Below are 26,630 nucleotides of genomic sequence, written 5' to 3'. Positions count from 1 at the left end.
GCCCCTTTGTTTTGACATCTTATGTGAGTATAATATCTGTAAGCTTTCCCTCATTCTCCTTCTTGACTTGTACACAACGTTCAACAGCACCACCCTCATCCAACAGTCATCTATCTGGGTAGCTCTCTTCACTGTCAGAGAGAGAGTGTCTCCCTTAGAGGGTGCTAATACCATTGGGAGTCAACTTGAGTATTTAATTACTGTGTTTTGAAGCCTAAAGGACTGGTTATGCTGTTTTGCAACACAGTAAAACAAAACCACCACTGATGATAATCTCATAGTTTTCTTGATGATTCATCTTGGAAACAATATGATTTGTATTTCAGGTGTTGTTTACGGGTTGGCTACCAGTGATCCAATTGAGCAATTCAGCCGGTTATGCCTTTTATGATTTAGAAAATCACAAGACATAATGTGTAATCAATGTTAGCTTAACATTTTAATTATGTTGAACTCCTGTTAGATGAAAGCAATTTATAAAGGTACAAGTTATGGGACATGACGCACCACATTAACTAAAATGATAGAAAATGTTATTTGTTTGATTTATGGTATAAATGTCAGGACGATCATTTATGTTCTTTTTTCACTGAATATTAAGCACATCTTCACCAGCACGTATACATGAACATACAACAGGCTCCAGTAAAACACATCTAGGGTGTCAGTTTCCTGTTTGGTAGACTTAGTCCAGAAATTTCCACAGCACTGAACAGAGATTTCCCCAGAGTTACAAATTGTTGTTCAGCATATTCTTCTCATGTTATTTATTGCCACGTGAGGGGACAGTGATATATCTAGGGTTGTTCAGAGGTGCGAGAAATAATGTACATAGGCAGACACACTTGCAAAACTACTGCAGATGCTGCAAATCTGAAAAACAAAAAAAAATACAGGAAATACTCAATTGGTCTGCCACTTGTGGAGAAACAGAATTAAAGTTTGAGGATGAAGTTAGAAATGTAGCAGGTTTAAATTAAATATAGTTAAGGGGTGGGGAGCAAAGAACAAAAAGGAGTCAGTCAGTGTTAGGATGGAAATTAGATGACAAATGGCTAATGGATATATGGGAGAAGGTGAAAATGAGGCAAATTAGAAATCAAAATATAGGCCAAAGGGTAGTGATAAATGGCAACAGCATCTAAGAAATACAAACCCTCAATTTTTTGTTTAGGATAGCATAGAGCTCTATTGAATTTAATCATTTATTGTCAGATGTATTCAATATAACATAGTGAAAGTTTATACTGTTGCCATACATTGGCACCATTCTCATTAACTTCAAATAGAATAAAAGATAAAGAAAAATAACTTAAAGACAATCCAACTTTTCCTTCTCTGCTGCTACTGTCCTGTTCCAGGCTTCACCAGCCCATACCATTGGAATTAGCTGGCCAACATTATACTCTTCCAGAAAAAAGGAAGTTAAGCAATTTTAAGCAGTCATAGACCAAGACAAGGTAGAGATAAAGGCTACAAAGATTGCCTTCCCAGTACAGAGTTCAATATACAGAGGAACCTCAATTATCCGAATGACACAGGTGGGCAGTATTTTGTTTGGATAATCGAATGCTGGATTCCACAGTTTAGACAAGCATCGGGACCTCGTGATCTTGTCTGGATAATCAGAAATTTGGATAATCGAATGCTGGATAATAGAGGTTCCTTTGCATTCCTGACCTAATATCAGTGTGTCTTATATACACTGATTTGAGGGGCTGACTGTCCTATTTTAGGCAAAGGAGTTCTTTATGTTTGTAAAGGACGAGGAAATAAGCTCAATGTGAAGTAAAACTAACCTCAAGCTCAGCTATGGACTGCAGGGAGAGGTAATCATCCTGACCTCTTGGATAGATAATACTGATCAACCGGTTTAGATATACCTCTGGAGCAGGTGGGATTTGAACTCAAGCCTGCTGGCTCAGAAACTTGACACTGCCATTGTGCTAACAGAGCCTCTCTGACATCTTGGTACCCATCCTGTACTCATTGGTTACAGATGTTCAAACAAGGGGATTGATACGAGGGAAATAGAAGTACCCATAAATAAGCCATAGGAACGTGTGTTCAGAGACAGGGGACAGTGCTCAGCTGTTTGCTGGATTCTTCAGGTGGAAAGTGGTCCTGGAAGATGACTGGGGGAGAAAGAGTGCTCTCCCATTTTGGTTAAAGATCACAAAGTTGTTATTGCAAGCTCTTCAGGTCAACACACTTGGTGTCAATGGTCTAAGCATCCTCCAGTGTGAGTGAACTAGTCTTAACTGCCACAAGTAGCTAATGCATCAATAGCTAAGCTGTCGCTTTTTAATAAGCTACCTTAAAATTGCTTATAAATGATTACCTATCTTAGATATCTGTGGCCCTTGAAAGTTATCAGAACCATGACTTTTGACACCAGCTTATTCACAATATACATTTACATGAGGAAACTACAGGTCATATCTCCAAGTTTGCACATGCAAGGTTGGGTGGGAGTGTTTGCTGTGGGAGGCACTTGTGTGTGATGTGGACAAGTTAAGTGGGCACACACACGACAGTAATACAATGCAGATAAGTGAGAGATGATCCAGTTTGGTAGCAAAAATAGGTAGGCAGATTACCTGAATGGCAATAGGTTGGGAAAGGTGCAACGAGACCAGAGTGTCCTCATACACCAGTCACAAATTCTTGGTCTTTACATATTCACAAAGTTAAAGCATCTAAATGTCTAAACTAAGTACAGTCCAAAAATATACTTCAACCTCTCCTGAGCCAACTGCAATCAATTATCATGCTATACAAATAGAAACTTATTTGATATAAAAAGGCAAAAGTGTTCAAGAGATTTGAGCAATTTATTGGTAAAGTTTTGCTCTGGTAATGCAGGACCTGCAGCGTTGATCGCTACAGAGTACAGCTGAGAAATGGCTCCAGACACTGTCACTTGGATTTCCATGTTCAGGGTTCTCCAAAAGCCTACATGTGATTGGACAAGCTTCAAGCTTATAGCAGTAAGTGATAATGTCATGAGAGGAAGAAGCAGAGGCTTTGACAAATGCTCTCCCGAGATGTAAATCCCAGAAGCTAAAGGAACTAGAGTTTAATTCTGAAATGTGGAAAAAATGTGTCTTGATCATAGTGATCATGAAACCATAGGATTATCTTAATCTGGTTTACTAATGTCCTTCATGACATGAAATCTATTATCCTTGACACCTGGCTGACATTTGATTCCAGACCTGCAGCTAGGAAGGCAGTGGTATAGATGTAATGTTACTGAAGGAGTAATCTAGACCCCCAGGTTAATGCTCTGGGGGCATAGGTTTGGATCCCATGTAATAGTTTAAATAATAATAGAAACTCAATTTCTGTTCTTCTATTTCTAGCTAGCTTTTTCACTAATTTTTGCCCATTAATTTAAAAATCTTTTTTGCTGTATTTTTATATTCTGTCCAAACTGACCTACCATTACCTAACTATATGCTTTTTAAGTTTGATACTATCTTTATTTCTAGTTAAATACATATTGGGGGGAAGGATGATCCCTTGGAATTTTTGTCATTGGAAGGCAGCTACTCTGTGTATTCTAAAATAACCCCTTAAATCACTACCTCTGCACTTTAACATGCCATTTCATTTTAGCCAGCTCTTCATTGATTCCCTCACAATTGTCCTTACTGAAATGTAAAGAAATTGTTTAGGACTCACTTCTCTCTCTCTCAAACTGCTCCAGAACATGATGTGCTGAGGAGTTAACTTGAAAATATTCTATAAACTCCTCAAAGTTACCTTTGCACAGCAATCTTTTTCCAGTCCATAAGCAGATTAAGTTTTGACTTCACTGATGATTGAGATTTAAATCTCAATGGCATTTTATGATATGGTATGAAACTATATCATAAGCAGCAATTACGATGGTTGTCGTAATTAATATTTATTCATCACAGACAATCTTCTGTTTTGCAAAATATACACACAGATTGATCCAGGCTGTGATGTGTTGAGCACCTTCATGCCTCTCATCTTAAAAAAACACCTCATTTTCTATAACCATCTGCTCTTTTATTTGGTACAGTAAAGATAAGCAATATAACAATTCTAGTAGATTTATCAAGATAGCATTTTTACCACAGCATTTCTACAACAAACGCAATTTGCACAACCCTTTTAACAGGATTTGGAAAAACCTATTTCAGCACACTTTCAATTCTCTTCCAAGCAAAAGGCCGTATCAAAAAACAAAACAGTAAAATGTATTAAATCAAGAAGCATTGCATTTATTTACAGCACTTCAGTGGTCCTAGTACAATATTACTCGGATATATCAGGAAACATTAATGTAATTAATGCAGGCAACTATTTTACTGTGTACACAGTTTACAAGTTGCAAGGAACAACCTGAACAAGGATACTCATAGAACATTAAATTTGTTCATTTTGTTCTTGCATATTTTACATTTTGAAATGCAGTAGTGACTTGTTAATTTGATGTGTTAAACAATTTATATAACTCAGTATTAACACATATTGACAGTTAGGTTGATGTGTCATTCTAAGCAAAAATCAACTTTTAAGTGTGTGATGACATCACAGGAGAAAAAGTTAATTATTGGCCTCATGGTAAATAGCAACTTGCCAACAGTTGAGCGTGCTCAAGGAAGAAACTTTACATCAAACAGCTTGATCAGAACAGGCATCAAGACACTATTCTGGCTTCAAATACATTTTTAGACACAGTGAATCGAAGGGGATTTTCTCTCTCAACACCAATGATCTGGTCACTCTGAAATGTCAAGGCAGCATCGAAACGGGTTTATTTTCCTCTATTGCTCCATCAACTGAATTCAAGACACTGTGCATTTTTGCATAAAAAGGCAGGAGATACAAGCAAACTTTAAGACTGGTCCTTTCTTTTTAAAAGTATAAACCAAGTCAATGCATGTCCTGTATGCTTGGTGCAATGTTTGAGCAACTTCACCTTTGTCCTTCCTTATTGCATAACTTTTCACTCAGCTGTCCACAGCAATTTTCATTTGCTCAGTGGCCCAGTAGACCAGTACCTGCAACAAGAACCAAAGACAGATTACTCATTTGCTGTGACCAGCCAGATAATGCAATCGATGGCTCAGTAGTTCAGTTTATAAATATTCGTACAAACAAAGCCAGCACAAGTGGCGGGCTGTCTCGGTCATGAGCTCCATTGGAAAATCATCTGAGTCATATTCATATCAAAGGGATCAAAACTTAATACTAGCATAATGATATCAGGAACCAGACATACTGATGTAGAACTTTTGCAAATGCTATATGTAGTGCTGATGAGGCCACCATTGGAGGATTGTGTACACTTTTGGTCTCCTATTGAAGGAAGGACATACCTGCGTTGTACTGCTTCACAAGGTTAATTCCTGGGAAGAAGGGTGTTCTGACACGGATGTTTAGCAGGTTGATCTATACTCACTGGAGTTTAAAAGAATGAAAGGTTATCGGATTGAAAATTAAGATTGAGTAGATTTGATGGGCTAGATTCTGAACAGGATATCACCCCTCATGGGGCAATCAGGTATTTGGAGCCTAGTTTCAGGTCAAGGGGTCACCCATTTAAGGTGACAATGAAAACTTTTTTTTTTTGAGGCTGGTCATGTCTTGGAATTTCTACCTCAGAGAGCATGGAAATGGAACCATGAAATATATCGGAGAATGAGATGGACAGACTCTTCAACGAGGGGAGGTGCAGTGGTATTATAGCTAGACTATTAATCCAGAAACTCAACTCATGTTCTGGGGGACTCAGGTTTGAATCTCACTACAGCAGATGGTGGCATTTGAATTCAATTTTAAAATTCTGTAATTAAGATAACCATGAAACCATTGTTGATAGTCAGAAAACCCCACTGACTCACTAATGTCCTTCAGGGAAGGAAATCTGCCATCCTTACATGGTCTGGCCATTATGTGACTCGAAACTTACAGAAATGTTGTTCACCCTCAACTGCTGTCAAAGAGCCGAACAAGCCACAGAATTGGGCCAATTGCTATTAAGTCTCAACAAAGAAATGAAACCAGATGGATGACCAGGCATTTACCTAGGCACCTGAAAGGACAACGGCAGAAACAGTCCTGTTGACCCTGCAAAATCCACCTTACTAACATCTGGGGGTTAGTACAAATTGGGAGAACCGTTTTAGACTGGTAAAACAACAGCCTGACAGTCATACTCTTAGAATCCAAACCTGACAGATAAAGCCCCAGACATCATCCCGAGATATGTCCTGGCCACTGGCAGGATAGACCCAGAAGAGGTGGTGGCACAGTAATTATACAGTTAGAAGAGAGTTGCTCTAGGAGTCCTACACATGACTCTGTGATCCATGGAATCTTATGGCTTCCGGTTAAGCAGGAGCAAGGAAACTTCCTGATTACCACATACTGCCCTCCCTTGGCTGACAAACAACAGTGTTCACACTTAGAGGAAACACTGAGGGTGACAAGGGCACAAAATGTACCCTTGGTGAGTGATTTCAATGTCCACCAAAAATGGCTCGGTAGCAACAATGCTGATCGAGCCAGTTTGGTCCTAAAGGACATGGCTGCTAGACTGGGTCTGTGGTAGCTGGCGAGGGAAAAACATACTCTTTTATCCTTACTAATCTGCCATGATGCATGTCAATGACAGTATCAATAAGAGTGACTACTGCACAGCCCTGGTGGAGACAAAGTCCTGCCCTCACATTAACACTACCCTCCATCGTTCTGTGTGGCACTATCACAGTGCTAAATGGATCAGACTTTGAACAGATCTGGCAACACAAGATGGGGCATTTATGTGGTGCTGTGGGCCATCAACAGCAGAACTGTGCTCCAGCACAATCTGCAAACTCTTGAATGGCATATTCCCCAGTCAACCATTACCATCAACTCAGGGGATCAACCCTGGTTCAATCGAGAGTGTGAGAGCGCACTCCAGGAGCAGCACCAGGCATACATTAAAAATCAGGTGTTAATCTGGTGAAGCTACCAATCAAGGCTACTTGTGTGCTAAACAGCACAAGCAGCAAGTGAAAGACGAAACTGAATGATTCCACAACCAATAATGGATCAGATGGTTTTCTGCTGTCAAAGGGCTGAACAAGCTACAGAATTGTGCCAATTGCTATTAATGGCTCTGCAGTCCTGTCCCATACAGTCATGAATGGTGGCACACAATTAAATAACTCACTGGAAACAGCAACTCCACAAATACACCCATCCACAATGATGGACAAGCCCATCAGTGCAAAAGATAAGGCTGAAGCATTTACAGCAAACTTCAGCCACAAGTTCCAAGTGGCTTATCCATCTCTGCTTTCTCCAGTGGTCCCCAGCATTACAGACACCAGTCTTCAGCAATTCCATTCAAGAAATAGTTGGAGGCAGTAGATACCCCAAAGGCTATTGGCCCTGACAACATCCCCGCAATAGTGCTGAAGACAGGGGATGAAACGTTTGCAACAAAAACTTCCAGCTCGGCGAACAGAACCACAGCAGTGCTGAAGACTTGTGCTCCAGAATATGCAACTCTCCTAGCCAAGCTGTTCCAGTACAGTTCAACACTAGCATCCACCTGGCAATTTGGAAAATGCAGAGTATGTCCTGTACACAAAAAAACAGGACAATCCAATTTTGCTAATTACAGCCCCATCAATCTACTCTCCATCATTCAGTAAAGTAATGGAAGGTGTTATCAGTGCTATCAAGCAGCACCTGCTCAGCAATAACCTGCACAGTGACACCCAGTTTGGGTTCTGTTAGAGCCATTCAGCTCCTGATCTCATTACAACCTTGGTTCAAACATGGACAAAAGAGCTGAATTCCAGAGGTGAGGTGAGAGTGACAGCCCTTGACATCAAGGCTGCATTTAACCGAGTTTGGCATCAAGGAGCCCCTCAGAACTGGAGTCCATGGGAATCAGGGATAAACTCTCTGCTGGTTGAAGTCATACCTGCTACTTTGGAAGATATTTGTGGTTGCTGGAGGTCAGTCATTTCAGCAGAAGTTCCTCAGGGTAGTGTCCTTGGCATAACCATTTTCAGGTGCTTCAATGACCTTCCCTCCACCATAAGGTCAGAAGTGGTGATTGTGCAATGTTCTGTACCATTCACCACTCCTCAGACACTGAAGCAGTCCAAGATCTGGACAATATCAAGACTTGAGCTGACAAGTGACAAATAACATTCTTGCCACAAAAATGCAGGCAATTACTATGTCCAATAAGAGACAATGTTAACTATTGCCTTTTAACATTCAACGTTGATACCATCAGTCAATCCGCCACGAAGAATATCCTGGGAGTTACCACTGACCAGAAACACAATTGGAGTCACCACAAACAGAGTGGCTACCAGACAGGTAAGAGGCAAGGACACTCACTCCTGACTCCCCGAAGCCTGACCACAAGGCACAAGGCAGGAATGTGATGGAACACTCCCCACTTGCCTGGATGAGAGCAGCGTCAACAACACTCAAGAATCTTGACACTGCCCAGAACAAATAAGCCCGCTTGATTGGCACCATGTCCACACCCGCTGCATCAATGCTCAGTAGCAGCAGTACGAACTCAAGACGCAGTGCAGAAATTCACAAAATATCCTTGGACACCACTTTCCAAATCCACAATCATTTCCATCTCCAAGGACAAAGGCAGTAAATACTTGGCAACACCACCATTTGCAAGATCCCCTCTAAGTCAATCACCATCCTGACTTGGAAATATATTGCTGTTCCTTCACTGTCACTCGGTCAAAATCCTGGAATTCCTCTCCTGAGGGCATTGTAGGTCTACCAAAAGGACGTGGACTGCAGTGGTTCACGAGGCAGCTGACCACAACCTTCTCAAGGGCAGCTGGGAACATTCAATAAATGCTGGCCACCAGTGACACCCATATCCCACGAGTGAATAAAAAGAAAGCTTTAGGGTTATGGAGAGCAAACAGGAAAGTACAGTAGATCAAACCTACCACGATGATAAGAAGAATGGAAGAGGTCGAGGGGTGTGTAGTCAACTCCTGCTTCTATTTATGCTTTACTTGGTATAGTTATACTTGAAGTGCCAATCCCAAAACCTGTCCAGGTGATACTCCAGTATATTGACATTTATAACCTGGTCTGCTGCCTTTTGGTACATTGCTACCCATATCTAAAACGATAAAGGACCCAGGTGACATAGCAGACTTCTGTAAGCCACAAAACATATTTGAAAAAAAAACTGAAGACTCACCTTTAAAACCCTCTTCAGGCATACATACTGGGAAAAGAGAAAAGTTAATTGCGTGATTAAAAAACTTTTCAATGTCAGATTCTGAACAGAAATCATTGAATGACCAAACTTTATCAATGCCCCACCCTCCTCTCATTTATCTCTCCACCCTGCAGGCTCTCTGCCTCTATTCCTGATGAAGGGCTTTTGCCCGAAACGTCGATTTTCCTGCTCCTCGGATGCTGCCTGACCTGCTGCGCTTTTCCAGCACCACATTAATCTCGACTCTGGTTTCCAGCATCTGCAGTCCTTGTTTTTACCAAACTTTATCAACTATAAAACATTAAATTATCTTTGCATTCTTCACTTCTTTAGATGTTCAAAATTTCCACCTTTTAAAGGTAAAAATCAAAATAATTACAGACCACATATCATGGTAGATTGTTCAGCAGTAATTTGTAATAGAATGCATAAATTTACATGAATTCAAGAAAACCTTCAAAATTTCCTACCTTGCATTATATCATCCATTGCTGTATAATCAGCAATTGGTTCATCAGCCTTAAGTACAAAAAATAATGAAAGAGAATTTAACTGCTTGCACCTAAACACGCACATTTCATACATTTTTAATGATCAAAGAAATCTGACCAAATCAAATCTGCTGAGAATCTTGAGATTTTCATAAGGATTCAAAATGAAAGAAACTTATATACAAAATTATTAATGGTACAGAAAACATATTTTTGTACTGCTGGTTTCAAACAGGACATTATAAACTAGTTAGTTTTACCTGGTTTGTGGTTAACCCCCTGGACTCTACAGTACAGGATGAAACTAGTTATCACTGGGAATGTTAGGTTGGGAAGTTTATAAAAATTATTGCACTTGTATAAAGAAGAAAGTGACTCCTCAGAGATATAATGCAGAGCAGCAACAATTGGGATAAAATAAGGATGATTTCAGGTATGACTGCCACAGCTTACCCAGGATCTGAGTTGGAACTCTTGTCAGCTACATGTATAATTCTTTTTTAATACAGATACTGTAGCAATGTCTGGTAGCAATACTAAATTAAAGTTTGTGAGAAGATTTGTAGCTCGGGTGCTCGTTGTTGTGGTTCTGTTCGTCGAGCTGGGAATTTGTGTTGCAGACGTTTCATCCCTTGTCTAGGTGACATCATCAGTGCTTGGGAGCCTCCTGTGAAGCACTTGTGTGATGTTTCCTCTGGCATTTATAGTGGTTTGTCTCTGCCACTTCCGGTTGTCAGTTCCAGCCGTCCGCTGCAGTGGCCGGTATATTGGGTCCAGGTCGATGTGTTTGTTGATAGAATCTGTGGATGAATGCCATGCCTCTAGGAATTCGCTGGCTGTTCTCTGTTTGGCTTGTCCTACAATAGTAGTGTTGTCCCAGTCGAATTCATGTTGCTTGTCATCCGCGTGTGTGGCTACTAAGGATAGCTGGTTACGTCGTAGTAATCATCAAGAACGTTTCTGAACTGACAGCCAGACTACTATGACCACTAGGACTCATAACAGCACACAAACCAACAGCCACTCTCAGACAACAAAACCCCAGGACAAAGGACCAGAGACCCAGCATGAGCAAAACCAACGTAGTGTACAAAATCCCATGCAAGGACTGCACAAAACACTACATAGGACAAACAGGAAGACAGCTAACAACCCGTATCCATGAACACCAACTAGCCATGAAACGACACGACCAGCTATCCTTAGTAGCCACACACGCGGATGACAAGCAACATGAGTTCGACTGGGACAACACTACTATTGTAGGACAAGCCAAACAGAGAACAGTCAGCGAATTCCTAGAGGCATGGCACTCATCCACAGATTCTATCAACATACACATCGACCTGGACCCAATATACCGGCCACTGCAGCAGACAGCTGGAACTGACAACCAGAAGCAGCAGAGACAAACCACTATAAATGCCGGAGGAAACATCACAGAAGCGCTTCACAGGAGGCTCCCAAGCACTGAGGATGTCACCTAGACAGGGGACGAAATGTCTGCAACACAAATTCCCAGCTCGGCGAACAGAACCCCAACATACTAAATTAAAACTATGGCTAATTGTATGTTAGCAAGAAAAGGAACATGCAGATTAACAGAATGGGCAGATGATGTATTACAAAAAATGTGAATTGTACATTAAAAAAAATCAAATAATTCAACACTTGGATGTCATAGGGTCATAGAGATCTATCATCATAGAAAAAGGCCCATTGTTTTTCACCAATGAGCACTCAATGATTGAACTATTCAAGTCCTATTTTGCAGCACTTGGAACATAGTACTGTATGCCTTGGCATCAAAAGTGCACATCTAAATATTTCTGAAATGTTGAGATTTTCTGCCTCTACTACTTTTACAAGCAAAGTTCCAGATTCTCACCACCCTCTGGGTAGAAAACAAAATTTCTCACCACCTTTCTAAATTTCCTGCCTTCTTCTGTAAATCTTTGCCCCATGGTCATTGATCCCTCCACCAAAGGGATAATTTTTTTTTGTACATCTCAATCGTGTCCCCATTCAGTCTCCTCTCCTCCACAGAAAACAACTCCAGTCTGTCTAATCTCTCTCTCAACTGAAACTCTCAAGCACAGACATTCTGGTGACTCTCCTCTGCATCCTCTCCAGTCCTATCATATCCTCAAAATGTGGAATCCAGAATGACACACAATACTCTGACTGTGACTGAATCAATGTTTTATACAGTTCCAGCACAAACCTCCCTACTCTTAAACTCTGTTCTTCCAGTAATAAAGGCAGGTAACCCATATGTCCCCTTAACTAATTTATCTATCTGTCCTGATGTCTTAAGTGTCCTACCGTTCATCATGTATTCCCTTTCCTTAACACTGCTGAGGAAAGGTTTGATAGTGTAGAGAGATTTGTTTTATGGCTATATCTTATATCTATATAAATAAGACTAAGTCTATATTTGGCACTTTGCTAGGTTTGACACTGTATGAATATTCTATGAACTATGGAAAAAGTATAGAGTCACTAGAATTATGCAATTATGAGTGAAATGATTATGAAAGACAAAACATAGGTGAAGGTGGACACCAATGAAATATTTCACATCAAAGTTTAATTATCATTAATTGCTATAGACCATAAGACAAAGGAGCAGAAATTAGGCCATTCATCCCATTGAGTCTGCTCCGAAATTCAGTCAGTCATGGCTGAAAAGTTTCTCAACCCTATTCTCCCATTTTCTCCTTGTAACCCTTGATCTTCAAGAACCTATCTATCTATTTCAATCTTGAATATACTCAAGGACCTAGCCTCCACAGCCTTCTGTGGCAATGAACTCCATATACTGCTTCTGCTGGTTGGTAAGTCAGTACAAGAGTCAAGTCAAATTAAAGAGGGAAGTTTGAAGAATCATTTCGTAAGGCACACATTTACTACAAGTAGCAATTGAGACAGGGATTATAATAATTCAAAAATGAAATTAGAAGATTAGAGATGGATAAATACAAATGGTATGGGGAAGTCAGGGCAATTGGGTTGCTGTAGATAGTGACAGGGCTAGAATTATGGCCTTAATAACCCTCTATTGGCAGCAAATTCTATGATTCCACAACATTCAATTTTTGCAGCCTTGTTTGTGGTTTTAATCTAAAGAAAGTTTTCAGGGTCAAAGATAGTGCAAAATGCTGCCAACATACTGCCTTTAATAATTTATATTTTTTTAAATCATCTGGTTACTTGCGGTATTAAATCCTGAGTGATGAAGGGTGTTTTGAAACAAAACCTGGACACAGGTGGATGACTTGAAGACCAGAATGCTACCAAAATGTAATTGAATATAAATTTAACACACATTGAGAAATAAATCACTGAAATTCAGTTTGAGGTGAAACCACTACTAATCAGTAAGGAAAATAAAATTTGATTCCATATTTATTAATACATTGCCACTAAATCATAATTTTGACAACAAAAAGCAGTTAATACCCATAGTACCAAAATAGCCAATTATTGAATTAAAAATACCTTTAACAGAATGACTGATTCTGGGATAATTCCCAGATTTCCCAGTGTTGCAGTATCATCAGTTAGCATCCGTCCTTCCAGTGACAAATTTTGATCAAATGGTGCAACAGAAAAGGCATGCATGATCTGTAGAAGAGGTGAAAGTAAAGAACAATTTGAAATAAGGAATTTGTGATGTAAACAATCTGATCACCGTCATTGTAAGGATAGGACCCAATATTTCCCCTTGTGTAAATAAATGTACAAATTGCTTGATTATTTACTCAGTGACACCAAATCAGGGAAGACACAGAAATTAACCAATATGAAGGCAAATTCAAAGTTTGGGAGAAGATTTGTAGCTCGGGTGCTCATTGTTGTGGTTCTGTTCGCCGAGCTGGGAATTTGTGTTGCAGACGTTTCGTCCCCTGTCTAGGTGACATCCTCAGTGCTTGGGAGCCTCCTGTGAAGCGCTTCTGTGATGTTTCCTCCGGCATTTATAGTGATTTGTACCTGCCGCTTCCGGTTGTCAGTTCCAGCTGTCCCCTGCAGTGGCCGGTATATTGGGTCCAGGTACATCGACCTGGACCCAATATACCGGCCACTGCAGCGGACAGTGAACTTCGTTAACATGCATATTGATTTTGACCCCATTTACCAAACTCTCAGAAACAGAACCGCAAGTGATGTCACCCATAATAGACCAAAACACATAAATAGCAAGCTAGACAGAATACCAATGCTTCATCGGAGGCTCACTGATGTGACCTAGCATGGTGACGAAACGTCTGAGAACAAATCTACCAGCTTACAACCTGATCTTCTCCAAAATCGTATTATTAGAATAAATTATGAAGTCTCATTAGGTGCATTAGTTAGGGGAAATGTAGGGGAATGGGTCTGGGCGGGATGCTCTTCAGAGGATCAGTGTTGACTTGTTGGGCCAAATGGCATGTTTCCACATTGTAGGGATTCTATGATGATAAACTATGATGTTAAAAAGGCATAGATTAATCAGGAATAGAGAATATGGTTTTATTGAAGGTTGTGTCTTACTAACTTTATTGGCTTTTTTGAGGAAATAACAATGAGGATTAGAGAGCCAAGTGGAATGGATATTGTCTACACAGATTTTAGAAAGGAATCTGACAAGTTCCACAGGACAGACCGGTCAGTAAAGACCTTTGGAATATAGGAGCATTTGACATGTTGAATCCAAAACTGGTTCAATGATAGGAACAATGGGTAATGTTAGACAGACGCTTTTGTGAAAGGAAAGCATCTCACTATAAATGGGAGAGTATTGAGAAGGGGCAAGGAAGTGTAGAGTATATGAGTACCTTAGAGTATATGAGCACCGTCCTCAAAAAGGTGATGACAGATAGAGAAGGTGAAGAGACAAATACAATGCTTTCCTTTATTGGGTTAAGTGTTGAATACAAAAGCAGGAATGTAATGCTAGAAATATATTGGACACTGATTAGACCACAGCTGGACAGTTCTGTTATCACATTAAAGGAAGGACACAATTACTCTAGAGAGAATACAAAAGGGAGTTACAGAATATTTCCAAGTCCTGAAATGGCAGCTATTAATTAAATTTGGAATTTTTAAAAATTCACTTAGTGGGAGATATGCATCATTGGCCAGGCCAGCATTTATTGCCTGCCCTAGTTGCCCTTTGAGAAGGTGGACCCACAATGCTAGCACTTAGGGAGAAAGTTCCAGCATTTTGACCCAGCAACAATGAAGGAATGGTGATATATTTCCAAGTCAGGATGGCGAGTGGCTTGGAGGGGAATTTAAAGGTGGTGGTGGTGTTCCCATGTATTTGCTGCCCTTGTCCTTCTCAAATGAAGTGAAGTGGTCATGGGCGAAGTCTACACATTAGAACGGAAGGGGCTGTAAGTGAGGTGTACACAATTTTGAGGGGCCTAGATAGGGGACACCGATAAGATCTGTTTCCCCTCGATGAGATGTCAGTTACTACAAGGCACAAATTTAAGTTGATTGTAAAAACATTAGAAAGGACATGAGGTAAAGATGTTTTACCCAGAAGGCAATGAGTATCTGGATTTTGCTACTGGTTTGATAGTGGAGGAAAACACCCTCAACTTGTTTAAAAGGAACCTGGGTTTGAACCTGACGTGCTGTGACCTGCAGGCTAGGTGCTGAAACATGGGATTTGAAATTGGGGGTGGGGCGGCGCTCAATCTCATTTTCCCCTTCTTTCAGCCACACAGACATAACGGGTTTTCTGTGCATAACTTCGAGAGTTTACGATTATGCCTCCAAAATTTAATTCCTAACATTATCATACTTTACGTGACACCTTTGCTTCAGGAATTGGGACATCAGCAGCAATTATTTTACCAGAAAGCACATACTACTGGTGCATCCATCAGTTTATCAGACCATACACAAAAGTAAAAACATGTCAAGGTCGGTGTACCTTTTCATCCTCTAAGATAGCGTCTTAAGTTCTAGCTCAGTATGGAGGTATTCTTTCAGCACAGATTGTGTTGGCGCACAGAAAACAACTGTTTCTGACCGTCAAAGGCATTCAATGATTCAATCATCCCCGTTAGCCCTCAAGTGCAGTGAGAATGAAGTTGCTCCCAACAATACCACTAACCTGCACAGGATTCAGAAAATTCACAAACTGAATTTTATTTTTAGTTATATTTAGTGAATTCCCTGTTTACAGTACTGAACCTTTCTGTATGGTGACAGCTATGTATTCTGCTTTGCCGCCCCCTAAAAACACAATGACAATAAAAAAGAAGTATGTGTAACTCCAAATTTTTCAGATCATGAAATAATTGATCCAATAAACTGCTTACTTTGATAGATATGAATATCATTAATTGACTTTTTTTCAAACATACCTGAATGGCTTTTTCCCCCAGCTGTATTTTCATTTACAATAGTTAATTTCAATAGTTCTACACTTACTCCACAAAACAAATATCAGTAACAGATCTGATAGTTGCATAAACAGAAAACGTAATTGAAATGAAGGTGTAATTTGCCTAAAACAATAGCTTACCTGAATTTTCAACTCTTTGAGAGTCTGATTTGCTGACACGATGAGCTCCTTTTCTCCACGAACTCTGTGCCGTGTGCTACGTCGAATTCCCTGTTTATAGTATGTGCTGCTGTTACCACCACCAATACAAGGGTGTGTCAGCTTCCGTCGTTTCGCTCCATTACTCTGAAAGCAGAAGGTTTGACATCTACTTTTGCTTTTGACCACAAAGTGGAGAAACTTGATCTATTAACTACTGCATTGAATTAGCATGGAACATGGAGGACATTTTAAGTTTATAGACTACAAATTACATCATTATTTAATTCATTATAAATATGAAACAAGATGCTCGTGGATTAGCTGCCTTACATTTAGAATACATACAAAGTTTTGCCTACACCTCATTTGTTATTTCCTTTAGAAAAATTGTTTACTTGTAATTCTTTCAAAGTATTAAAAATTATATCTGAAACTTCATTGATGTTCACAAGTGCTGACTGATCAGCTGACATTTTCTGTTTTTGAATCAGATTTCCAACATTTGAATTTTTTTAAAATGTTGATCTGTTGAGAACAGATGTTCTTTGTGCAACATCCTATTTTCCACTCCTTAACATGTCGGAGGAAGCAGGGGCTACAACAACATCATCAGCAAGAGTCAACTCTGCAAACTTATGCAGAGATGAGAATAGACTGCAGGTCTAGAGAGTATCATGGAGCTGAATTGTTCAGCACATCACAGGAACATAAAGAGCTTGCTTATATGACTGTATGGCTAATCAACACTTAATACTGAATCACAATCGGTGTGGTGAGTGGGCCTTGCCCAATGCCATCTAGAATCAGGTTACTCTGAAGGGGCTGCTGTGAGTGGCTGTAACACCATGTTCAGTTGTCAACTTGAAATTTATTTTTGAATTAACAGTATTATGGTAAAGCGTTTAGCTGGAACATTGGAGGGACAGTTTGAGATTGCCTTGACTGCCTTGCATAACCTTTGCTGCAACTGAAGCCAACTTACTTTTCATTGATATCTAGTTATGTTGTGTTACATGACTGAGGTCAGATTATTTTGGTTGCACTGTTCATTTACGTCACTTTTTCAGATATTCATATCTATCAAAGTAAGCAGTTTATTGGATCAATTATTTCATGATCTGAAAAATTTGGAGTTACACATACTTCTTTTTTATTGTCATTGTGTTTTTAGGGGGCGGCAAAGCAGAATACATAGCTGTCACCATACAGAAAGGTTCAGTACTGTAAACAGGGAATTCACTAAATATAACTAAAAATAAAATTCAGTTTGTGAATTTTCTGAATCCTGTGCAGGTTAGTGGTATTGTTGGGAGCAACTTCATTCTCACTGCACTTGAGGGCTAACGGGGATGATTGAATCATTGAATGCCTTTGACGGTCAGAAACAGTTGTTTTCTGTGCGCCAACACAATCTGTGCTGAAAGAATACCTCCATACTGAGCTAGAACTTAAGACGCTATCTTAGAGGATGAAAAGGTACACCGACCTTGACATGTTTTTACTTTTGTGTATGGTCGCAAAGAGGCACTGACTCCCACAGCCAGTCATGAGATGGAGGTAAACATAGTAGTTTGGACAAATTGTGCAACAATGCTAACCGAACTCTTATTAGGAGTGCACCAGTCTATTCAGAAAAATTGGAAGGTGCTTGAAGACCACATGCAAATTGCCAGTGGCATAAGAGACAAATTCTAATATCTGAAAAAGTGACATAAATGAACAGTGCAACCAAAATAATCTGACCTCAGTCATGTAACACAACATAACTAGATATCAATGAAAAGTAAGTTGGCTTCAGTTGCAGCAAAGGTTATGCAAGGCAGTCAAGGCAATCTCAAACTGTCCCTCCAATGTTCCAGCTAAACGCTTTACCATAATACTGTTAATTCAAAAATAAATTACACTGTTACAAGACTCCTTCTGACCTCTCATTTGCAAGGTATCTTTTAAATAAAAGGAAACAACATACTACCTGGTTAAAGTCAGGATCCTTCTCTCCTTCTACTTTGCATTCCTCTCTCTCCTCCTCTGCCTCTGAACCACTTAAATTTAGCTCTGGTGCACCTTCTTTCATCACCTGAGAAATAAAGGATTGATCGTGTAATATACAGAATAATCAGCTTGTATCAAGGCAAACACAGCTATACTTCCGCCAAGTAACATTATTTTACACTGAATACATATTACAATGTAAACTAATTTACAGTCTTTCATTCTATTAACTCCATTTTACAACCACAATTCCAAGTATATCATGAAAGGAGTCCAAGTTATTAAAAACTTTTTAAAAACTACATCTTTAATCTGTACAGGAAATGTTATCCTCAGATAAGTTTAGGAGATTCTGCTGAAAGACTAAGCAGTGAGGAGTTACACTGATTAGCAGAACCCCAAGATAACAACTTCAGAATTGCTCCCTGAGACATGGGCAAACAGGGATAGCTAAATTAACCCTAAATATTCAGGAGAATTTGACTTTCTGAAAAGACAGACAGGAAAGAAAAGGAGCTGGGTGGCTTGGTTAGAGAAGGAGGAGGTGGACGTGTAATCTTGGGACAGGAAGACGTAGAATCCAAATGGGTGGCTTTAAGAAATAATAGGGGCAAGATGATATTGAGGAGCACTTTATACAGGCCCCTAGCATTAATTATACCATAAGACAGAGAATAAATCAGGTGATTATGAGGGCATGCAAAACACACAGTTAACATTAATCATACTTGACTTTAATCTTCAAACAGACTGAGAAATTCAAATTGGCAATGGTAGCCACGAGAAAGAATTCATGCAGTGTATTTGGAACAAGTTCCTAGAATATATGTTGAGAGTCCAACCAGAGATCAGGCTATTTTTGATCTAGCAAGTGTAATCAGACAAATTTAATAAATAATTTCTGAATAAAAGATCTCCTTGGAAACAGTGACCATACCATGGTTGAATTAAGCATTCAGTTTGGGAGCAAGAAACTTGTCAGAAACAATGTTATATTTGAGTAAGGGTAATTATAAAGGAATGAGAGTAGAGTTGGCTGGCATGGACTAAAAGGAAAGGAAAGAAAAGATGATTGAGGAACAACGATAATTGTTTATGCAAAGATATATAGTACTGAGAAAGAAGGATACTAGCAAAAGGATAAACTGATCATAGTTAACAACTTAAGGCTGGTATCAACTTGAAGGAAAAGAAACATACAATATAGCAAAGATTAAAGGACTGTCAGAGGAATGAGAAAGTATTTTTAAAACAAAAGATTAACAAAAAAAGGTAAATTAGCAAATAATTCAAAAACAGACTAACAGTTTCTTTAAACATATGAAAAAGAAGAGACAGACCAAAGTGAACATAAGCCCCTGAGAGAGTGAGGCTGAGTAAATAATAATGAGGAATCAAAAACTGGGAGAGCAGTTGAATAAATACTTTCAATCAGTCTCTACAGTAAAAGACATTAATAACGTTCCAAAAGTTGGGAGATAAATGAATACTGTAACTATCATTAGAGAAAAAGGTACCAGGGAAATGAATGGGACTGGAGGCTGACAAGTGCCCCTGAACTGACGGGGCATTCTGAGATATTAATGGAAATAATCACAGAGATAGTGGATGCTCTGGGGAAATGCAAAGGGAAAAATTAATGATATAAAGATCTTTAGATTCTGGAAAGATCCAGGAGGATTGGAAAACTGTCAGTCAATGTAACTAACACCCACAGTCACAAAGTGACAAAAACAATGGTAACTATGCTCCAGTTAACGTAACATCTGCCATTGGGAAAATGTTATTTTCTTATGAAGTTCAGAGTCACCATGCTTTGAAAGTTGAGCTCTAAGTTCCACTAATTTCTTCAGTATTATTTATTCCTTAATGCTAAATTCTTTATTTACCTCACATTCACTAGACGTTTGGTTTCCCAGCCATATTTCAGTATGTTATTTGTGTTTCCTTGTGCAAAGGCTAGCACAAAATATGTAACATCTGTGCCATCTACTTATTTTTTTTCCTGTCGCTGCCTCAAAGAGGCTTAAATTTACCTTTGCTAACATTTTTTTTTTAAAAAAGCCATAAAGTTTTCTGCAGTCTGTTTTTATCCCGCTGGCTAGTTAACTCTAATTCTGATATCCTGAGCTTTGACTTTTTTGTTTGCTGAATTCTAAAATCCTCCTAAAACTCAGACTGTCTACTTTTTTTGGGAAGATTACATGGCCCTTCATCCAATTTTTAAACCTTCTTGCTAGCCACATCTAAACCAGCATGGCAGCAATACATGATAAATGATCACACAAAAAATGCGATGATTTAACAAGATATTATACAAGAGTACATCATACTTTATATTAAATGCTGCATTTTAAAATAAAATTTATACAGGAATAGCATTTATAAAACAAGAAGTCTTACCTTGATACTCTCCACTACTTTTCGGATATAGATAGTGGCCTGTGTGTACTCTCTTAAATCTCGCTGCTGTTGACAAAGTAAACCTTCCCGACACTCTCCACAAAGATCTAGACATTAAAAATTAAACTTTGCAACCTTTTGTTTTATAAAAATTCAGTTGGTGTGTCAATCATATAAAGATTGCTTTAACAGCCCTATCCCAGTTGGTACTCTGACCATTTGTCCACACCGACCATTGGTTGGCATCTTTTCTCATGGTTTTGCAATTTCAGCAAACAGCGCAAAACGCAGCCTCGTGGAGATTCAGGGCTAGCTTTCTTCAAATGTAGAGCATTCTTGATTTTTCCAGTGCCACATTCACTTAAATACATTTCAACTTGTCACCCCACTTGTAGCGAACAAGGTGGACATGATGTTATCACCAGCTGTGTCAAGGCACATCCATTATTAAACGGGAGCCTCAAACAAGTCTTAGGACCATTATTTGCATATGCAAATAACCTTCTGCATGTTTCGGGTGTTAGCTGAGAACAAAAATCTTTTTCCCTCGCCCAGAATGATAAGGGAACACACCTTAATAAAATGTGTGCACGCTTCTTGGCTGCCATATCGTGGCATCTGTAGTCCTTCAGCACCCAAATCTCTGCACAGTCCATTACAAAGTCTGTGCTGACTTAGTTCTTGATTACTTTCACATTCCTTATTGTTTGTCGAGCACTACTCAACTACACTTGGTATCGTTGTAAAAATCTTGTAATCGAGTGCAAGCAACAAAATCAATTTAAAGCATATGGTTCAGTAACTTGTTACTAATGGCAGAAATTCATAGTACATTCAATTGCTGCTTTGTTAAATTAACAAAGAATCTCACCCTTCTGTGCCCCAATGTAATGAATGTGGGACGTGGAGAAGTAAGCTTGGCTACATTATGCTTTGACCTTGCAAACTATCAGTTAGTTTCAACTTTCATATAGGTAATAGATTGGGTTTGGCTGAATGGGGTTACATATCAGGTTGATTAGGGATCTGGCCAAACATCACTCTACAATCAGCACAGCTGAACGTGACTTGTGACCATATACAAGAATACACAGCATATCACCAATTTCACAGATACCCAATTGGGATACAAGCAGAACTTCACTTGCACCACAGGTTTTAAACATAAGAGTAAAAAGCATGCAATTGCAAAGATTTCAATTGTGATGGGAATGATCAAATTAATAGATTTTTGCAACCAGTATCTGAAAATTCTTTACAAAGTAGAGACTAGAGAAAGCAGCAATGCTTTCGAGGATAAAGTAATTGACATTAACGGCAGAACTGTAACAAATCAAACAAATCCAGTCTGTCAACACTCACACTGGAACCATGCTTACCAGGACTGGTGGTATATTCCAGTTGTACAGTGCCATTTTCTCCAGTGCTCATCAATCGAATAACTTTAATCGTATTATCAACGACAAATAATTTGTGGATGATTTCCCATTCACTTGGCCATAAAAGAGCTACACTGTGCAAAGGAAGATACAGGTTATTGAATCCTGAAAGAATGTCGAATGTTTATTTAAACAAAACCACAAACACAAAAGCTAAGAGGGTCAATACTAGAGGAGATCACTTCAAAAAACAGCACAAATATTAGAGACCCTGAGCCAAACACGAAATAAAACAGTTATTTACACGAAGATGCACACTTATCCTTAGTCTGATAGGTTTGACTGGGCTGCAGTAATTTAAACTAAACAGATTTATTTGATCAGTTTTCTCCAGTCTTAATCTTTCAATCCATCTCAGTCACTATTATTACAAAACTTTAAAGAGTAGCCATAGATATCTCCATCAAAAGTAATTAATTTCTTGTTGCAGGCAGCATGTTTGCCACCATTTTTAAAGGCGTTTAGCAGCCCCAAGCAAATAAAAACTGCCATCAGTGCATGGTAAAAGTTGCCAAGTTCACCATCTCCTAAACAATATGCAATGAGGATCGAAGTCCCATATTATTTTAACCTTAATTTGTGACAGGCTTCCAGTCACAGGAGTACGTACCAACATTTTGGTTACTCAGTATGAAAAGCAGCTAACCTTTAAAACAATGACTAAAGCACAGGTTAGGCCATCTTTGAAGGAGAACAATGATAGACTCAGATATATTTTTGTACATGTCGACTAATTAGATAAGGTCGGAGGAAAGTCAGCTATAGGAAGCAACATCTGTCATTCAACATCACATACAGGTAGGTCTGACAACTTGCATCTATATATTGCCTTGAAGATTGTCAAATGCCTTGTTGAAAAGTAGATATTCCGGCAAGTGGGGTGGATCTTAAGTAGCATCTTTCAGGAAGAAAGATAAGAAACAAGACAGCGAGGTCTTTGGAGGGAATTCCAGAGCTTTAGCTTTGGCAGCTGAAAGCAAGATCACTGTGAACTGATTAAAATTGGGAAATACAAGAGAACCCAGAATTAAATGCAGGCCTCTTAAGAGGTTTGACAGGAGGTTACAGGATGGGAAGTATCAGGGGCTTGAAAACAAGAATGAGAATTTTAAAAATGAGGCATTTCCACTGAAGAAATCATGAAGCTGCTGAAGATTATGGTCCAAAATCCCAAAATAAATTGTTTATATCCCTGTACTAATAAGATTTTATCCCATTAAAATATCTTCTATTTGATCCAATGAATTGCAAGCACTCTATATCAACACGGTTAAATTCAGAAGCTATCACAGAGAGAGACCTCCATCAATTCACTAGAATAATTCCTGGGATTTGGAATTTTCCAATGAGGAGAGACTGAGGAGCCTGAGCCTGTATTGTCTAATGTTTAGGAAAATGAGAGGTGATCTCATAGAAGTATACAATTTTTTTTTAGAAAGTTGAGTAGATACAGCAAGGATGTTTTTCCTGGTGTCTTGAACTAGGGAACACAGTCTCAGAATAAAATGCAAGCCATTTAGAACTGCAATGAGGAGTAACATCTTCACCAGCGTGATGAATCTTTGAAATTCTTTACCTCAGAGGGCTGCGGAGCTCAATTATTGAACAAGTTTGATTGATAGATTTCTAATTAATTAGTAATGACACCTGGGATATGGGGATAACACAGGAATATGGCATTAAGGAGAATGAACAGCCATAACCTACAACAGCAAAGCAGGTTGGGAAAGCAGACTGGCCCCAGTAGCTAGATCTAGTTGAAGTTTCTGGCATGCTGCAGACAATGTTGTTAGCTGTGAAAACATAACACACCACTTTTAAAAAAGACTGGCTTATAATTGAATTGTCTCTTGGCAGTCCAGAACTTGAACATTACTGAAGAGAGAAGCAAGTTGCCAAATCTTTCATCTTATGCTCATCTGGACAAGCTCAAGAATTCCAAATTTCAAACAATTACAACAATCTATACAGCAGAAGAAAAGGACAAGTCAACTCTAATTGGACAAGGCACTGCCTTGAAGAAAGCCAAAGGATGGGAAGGTTTTCCAGATTTCTATTATCATATGTGAAAAAAAATTGCTTCATGATTTTACTCCTGAATCATTGAGAACTAATTTTACGTCCCCTTGATATTGATCTCCAGACCATAAAAAATAATTTCTAGCTCCTAGAAAAGTCATTTATATTGTGGTTCCTCCAAATCCTGTTTAAGGGTTTAAATATTCTTGCTCTTATCTCAGGCAACAATATGTATAATTTCTCTGTTAAACCATATCAACTTTTTTTAACATTTTGAAAGACTCAAAGAACTCATCAATCCCCTAAAGTTAAAAGGAAATACAAGCCAGGTTCATGCAACTGGACTTTAAGTTAATCGTGTAAATCCCACCATGATTCTGTCAATCTGCACTGGATCCCTCATAGGAGAGTAGGTTCTGCCAGAGGCAGTAACGACTGAATACAGTTTCTCCGATAGGGCTGAAGGAGGCTGAATAAAATCAAAGCATAGCTTGTTTTGTACCCCACTTCCCTTCAAATCCTCTTCCACCTGATAGCAGCAGCATCTTTCTTTACTTCTGGGGATTGAATCACTACAGAACATGGCTCGTAACCCTAATTTCAATGAAACATGTTACCGAAGGAAATGAAACGATTATCCGTCATCAGAACTGAAATAGTTGCCTAAAAAGGGATTATAAATACTTAAGCCTTTGTAGGCAAGCATTAAGAAGAAGGATGGAATAAGACTCACTGTTTTGAATCCTCTTTGGTCATTGACTCTGCTGTAAACATGAGACCTCCGTGTGGACAGAGAAGTGCATTGTTACCCACAGATGATACAGGACTGCATTTCGTTGGCTTCCTTCAGAAAACAGAATCAAATGAATGCACAGAGGAGGGATTTACAGGGATGCAACATATTCAACATCAAAGTCGATTCTCTTGCTCTTAGAGTGAGCCTATTTGCCCTCTGAATTAAAACATTACTAAATGGCAGATATTATTCTAAAAATCTACATTCAGTTAGCAACTTGAAGTGATTTTCCTGTGTTAGGTATTGCACAGCCTGGTTTAAAACCTCGTTATGTATTTATATGCTCTGTTCTTCCACTAAGGATGCCAGGTCTGCTGCTGGGTCAAACACCTTCCAACTGAATCATAACTTTGTTACAACTCAACACTGGAAAGCTGAAGCCCTTCTGCTCATTTCTCACCAACAGTAATGTACCTCTGGTGCATATTCCATCAAACAGTGAAAGGACTGGAAAAATATTCTGTGATAGGATTTGGTTGACAATTAATTTTAAGTACCACAGTGGACAACCAAGTTTGGCTATAAACTTATTTGTTTATTAGTACTTAATTATGCATGCAAACATACTCAAAGTTTCCCATAAAGTCTTTTTTTTGGAATGTAGCATAACTTCCACATACTAGTGAAATGTCCATCATTCAAACAGATACAAAAACAATTTTGCAATTGTTTTGGTGCCTTGCCAGTTACTCAATGGTTGTGCGATGCACATAGGGCCTATTCTGGAATTTTAACATTGCTGCTTCTTTTGGAAGGAGCAATGAAATGACCTTACTGATGCAGTGAGGATTTGAGCACATAAAACAGAAAACTTTCCCAGTACCAAGTTACAAATAGGTACTTAAGGAAGAAGACTTGTATGTGAAAGCGAACGACCATAAAAAAAACTTACTGCAGTTTTATAATAATAATAATAATAATAATAATAATAATAATACAAATGATAATTATAAGTCTGCAACAACAACAACTACCATACTAAATACTTAAAAAGTAAAACAAAATGTTTTCAAAATTAGCTTGACAATTGAAGTAACAATCAAATTATGATAACAGAAAGTGTACAAATATGCTATCCTCGAATAAAGCCCAATATGCATCAGCAACCAATATGGAGTGATACCTGTATTCTCTCTTTGTGACTCTAAATTCTGCAATTGAGGCAATATTCTGGGGGCATTTTATCATTTACATGTTGAGTTGATCAAATAGTATTCCATCTTCAAAAAGCCAAAATTCAAAGTATGATTGTGCAGCAATCAAAACCATAAATTATTTTCTTGTCCACTCCCAAACCATTGTGGACAGCAGTCCTAAACTTCAGATGACCATTTGGAACAGCCAAAGCGTAATTCAACAATACGGCAGAAATATACAAAAATAAAACAGAAACAAAACATCACCTGATAAACTTCTTCCACTCTTCGACAAAAAACTGGGAAACAACATAAAGAACATCTGTCTCCTGGAAAACATGTATTACGATATTGTCAGTAAAGCTCTACAAGATTATGCAACTGAAGTCAGTCTGTCAGTCAGTCTAGTATACTGCAACCTGCAGAGAGGCTTATTTCAGTAGAAATGCTGAGTTATAACACACATTTTACATCTCAATTTTCTTTGACAAGATACTTCAACCATTCAATGTTATAGTCAATATCACTGTTACTTGACAGCTTGCTAT

The 26,630-nt window shown here is 38.8% G+C and overlaps 1 protein-coding gene across 2 annotated transcripts in view; it reads right to left on the bottom strand.

The window, feature by feature from the left end:
• Positions 1 to 4,235: 4,235 nt before the first annotated feature.
• Positions 4,236 to 26,630, bottom strand: part of usp48 (ubiquitin specific peptidase 48) — a 130,935-nt gene continuing 108,540 nt past the window's right edge. For both annotated transcript variants that reach the window (XM_043675526.2, XM_087980644.1), the window contains 10 exons: positions 26,350 to 26,411; positions 24,884 to 24,994; positions 22,072 to 22,205; positions 20,693 to 20,799; positions 18,270 to 18,374; positions 16,277 to 16,441; positions 13,249 to 13,374; positions 9,727 to 9,775; positions 9,236 to 9,262; positions 4,236 to 5,039 (listed from right to left, as the gene is read on the bottom strand). In XM_043675526.2, coding sequence (XP_043531461.1) covers positions 5,017 to 5,039; positions 9,236 to 9,262; positions 9,727 to 9,775; positions 13,249 to 13,374; positions 16,277 to 16,441; positions 18,270 to 18,374; positions 20,693 to 20,799; positions 22,072 to 22,205; positions 24,884 to 24,994; positions 26,350 to 26,411 — 909 coding nt within the window. In that variant the 3' untranslated portion in view covers positions 4,236 to 5,016. The remainder of the gene's footprint in view (positions 5,040 to 9,235; positions 9,263 to 9,726; positions 9,776 to 13,248; positions 13,375 to 16,276; positions 16,442 to 18,269; positions 18,375 to 20,692; positions 20,800 to 22,071; positions 22,206 to 24,883; positions 24,995 to 26,349; positions 26,412 to 26,630) is intronic.

This window comes from Chiloscyllium plagiosum, unplaced genomic scaffold, assembly GCF_037043375.1.
Source record: "Chiloscyllium plagiosum isolate Xiang-an unplaced genomic scaffold, Cpla_swu_hap1 HiC_scaffold_37, whole genome shotgun sequence".
Taxonomy (NCBI): domain Eukaryota; kingdom Metazoa; phylum Chordata; class Chondrichthyes; order Orectolobiformes; family Hemiscylliidae; genus Chiloscyllium; species Chiloscyllium plagiosum.
The sequence above is the reverse complement of the archived record's forward strand: the minus strand, read 5'-3'. Positions and strand labels throughout refer to the sequence as shown.